Genomic DNA, 3,044 nt, shown 5'->3' on the forward strand with positions numbered 1-3,044 from the left:
TATATATATATATATATATATATTATTATTCTTAATAAAAAAAAATAAGTATAAATATTTACATATATATATATATATATATATATATATATATATATAAAATCAACTTTGTTTTTTTTTTTTTATTTCATATATTATTTAAAAAAAAAGAAAAAAAAAAGAACTTATAAAATTAACTAGCTGCTTTTACTATAAAAAGAAAATTTTTAAAAAGTTCATGACAAAAGAACAAAAAAAAAAAAAAAAAAGAAAAAGTAATATAATATAATATAATATAATAAAATAAAAGTAAATAAAAATATAAAGATATAAAAAATATAAAATGTAATACAAGAAGGAAATCTTTTTCCTTAAAAGTTATATTTTTTTTTAAGATAATGAGCTTTAAAAAAAGACAACCAAACAGATGGTTATATATATATATATATATATATATATATATATGATTACATTAAATATTATAATATATCTTATATTTATATTTATTTTTTTTATTTTTTTTTATTCTTTTTGGTAAATACGTATTATGAAACACATACCAAAACTACATAATATTTACGTACCTAAAAAATTCTTATAAGATGTACAATTTGTAACACTATTGGAATAACACAAACATTTGAAGAAATTATAAATAGATAAATACAAATGGGCATCCACGTAAAAATAATAGAACTATGCTCTTAGAAAAAATTATACATATAAATAAATATATATACATATATATATATATATATATATTATATATGTGCTATATGTAGATGATGTCCCAATCTTTATGGTAGAAGCTGTGAACGTAAATAACCTAGCATGTACAATTTGAACTCTTCTTGTGATTGAGGTACAAAAGAAATGTCTGAATTATTTTCAAATGACATATCACAAATGGTAGTTAAATAGTAAGCACTTTTTTTAAAATCAAAACAGTAGGTAGCTACATGAACTTGTATATAGTGTTGATCAGAATATACAACTTTTCCTTTATACAATACTTCTGAATTGACAGGTACAGGTAAAATATATTGTATAGAATTAATTTGCATAAGTATGGGTTTGGGTAAGAATTTCTTTATGACTACCATTGCATGACAAAAAGATAAATAAGCTAGATGCCCTCCAAATGTAAAATTGTGTATATTCTTAAATTCTGATGATATAAAATGATTTGATTGTACAAATGAATCTTTACATGCGTATTGTACTTTTCCAGCATGAAAAGACAAATCATTTAAATTTAATATTGAATCAAATATTGTTAATATATTGTCATTACTATTTTGTACTAGTTCATTTTGTTCATTATCATATATGTTGGTATATTCATTTATATTTTGAATATATCCTAAATTTTGCGTTTGATATTTTTTAAAAAAATTTGATAAAATTTCCATATCATTAGTTTGTAATGTTTTACTTTTAACCTCTTTGTAATTAAATAAAGTTTGTACATCTTTAATATGAGAACACAATGTTTTGATTTGTTCATATTTTTCATTCTGCGTAGAGTTCAATACAGGTACTACTTGTTCAGGTTTAAAAGTTAAACAGTTCACATTAACAAATGTAGTATATATATCAAAGACTAAATTATTTTGTTGAAAAAAATCAAGTTTTAATATATATGATGTTGTTCCAGAGTTTACAATATAACAATTTATTGTTAATGGATATGAATCATGAAGAGCAAATGAAAATTCATGATGAAATACATTCTTTTCATATGTTTTTAAATTATTAAATAATACGGTTACGAAATTATATTTATTATTTCTTTTATAAACACCTATACTATGTCTATATACTACATCTGCAGCAAGAGAATCAATAAGTTCAATGATATGTTTGTAAAAAAAAACCTTTTCAAAATCGTTCAACACTGGTATATTCAATTGAACAAATGAATCGAAAAAATCGACCTTCCTATTTTCAACACTCATATTCGTTTCATTCTTTTCTTCTTCTTTCATATTAATAAAATCCTTATCTGTACTAAATGATGTTTTTTCATTATTATTTAACATACAGTTATTTGTACCTTTGGATGCTTCACATTTTTGTACAACCTTAAGCTCAACAACATTGGTGTCAATCCTGCTCTTATACATTAAGGTAAAATATGTCAAAGGACAAGACGTTTCTAAATTTGATAAACATAAATTCTCTTCAACTGGTTCTATATACAATTTTTCTTTTTGTAATAAGGATGTTTTCTCCTTTAGGGACATAAAAATCTCCTTAGTTAATTGATTTGTTTTAGATATATTTTTTACAGTACTCATTTTTCTTAATAACAAAGCTTTACTTTTGTTTATATATTTTAACATTATAAGATCTATACATATATTTATATATGTACAGATCTAATTTTTTTTATATATTTATATGTACGTATGCAAAAATACTTTTTAATAAAGACGAGAAAAAAAAAAAAAAAAAAAAAAATATATATATATATATATGTTTAAATATTTATGTAATTTTATTTTTATAATCTTACAATTTTTTTTACAAATTTATATAAATTAAAAATTATTGCAACAGCAAAGAATTTTTCTTTCTAAATAATATATGAATTTATATGCATAGGTATATTTAAAGAAGATGAGAAAAAAAAAAAAAAATATATATTATATATATATATATATATATATTAATAATATATGTTAATATATATATATATATATATTAATATAATTTATTTTTAGTGTGCATAATTTTAATCATCGTTTAACATACCCTTAACTCATACTTTGTATATATTATATTTAAAAAAAAAAAAAACTCTAAGGATACATACTCAAAATTTTGATATATGTAATGGAAAAATAAATATTAAAAAAGTAAAAAAAGTATAATTTTTTGTTTTTTTCTTTATAACATATTTCATTTATTATTTATTTATTTATTTTTTTTTTTTTTCTTTGGTGTGAGGAATTTTTATTATTTTAATATAAAATTAAGCATATATAAATATAAAAAAGAAATAAGGATACACACAATTGATAAAAGTAGGTTTATAGTATTTAAGCTATAAATATATATAG

General features: G+C 19.4%; 1 protein-coding gene across 1 annotated transcript; it reads right to left on the reverse strand.

Moving 5' to 3' along the window:
* Window positions 1–776: 776 nt before the first annotated feature.
* PRSY57_0216800 (hypothetical protein) lies at window positions 777–2,324 on the reverse strand (the record flags this gene model as incomplete). Its single annotated transcript, XM_012905602.2, has 1 exon — window positions 777–2,324. The coding sequence occupies one exon, from the start codon at window positions 2,322–2,324 to the stop codon at window positions 777–779; it is 1,548 nt and encodes a 515-aa protein (XP_012761056.2).
* Window positions 2,325–3,044: the final 720 nt, after the last annotated feature.

Source organism: Plasmodium reichenowi, chromosome 2 (genome assembly GCF_001601855.1).
Source record: "Plasmodium reichenowi strain SY57 chromosome 2, whole genome shotgun sequence".
NCBI lineage: Eukaryota > Apicomplexa > Aconoidasida > Haemosporida > Plasmodiidae > Plasmodium > Plasmodium reichenowi.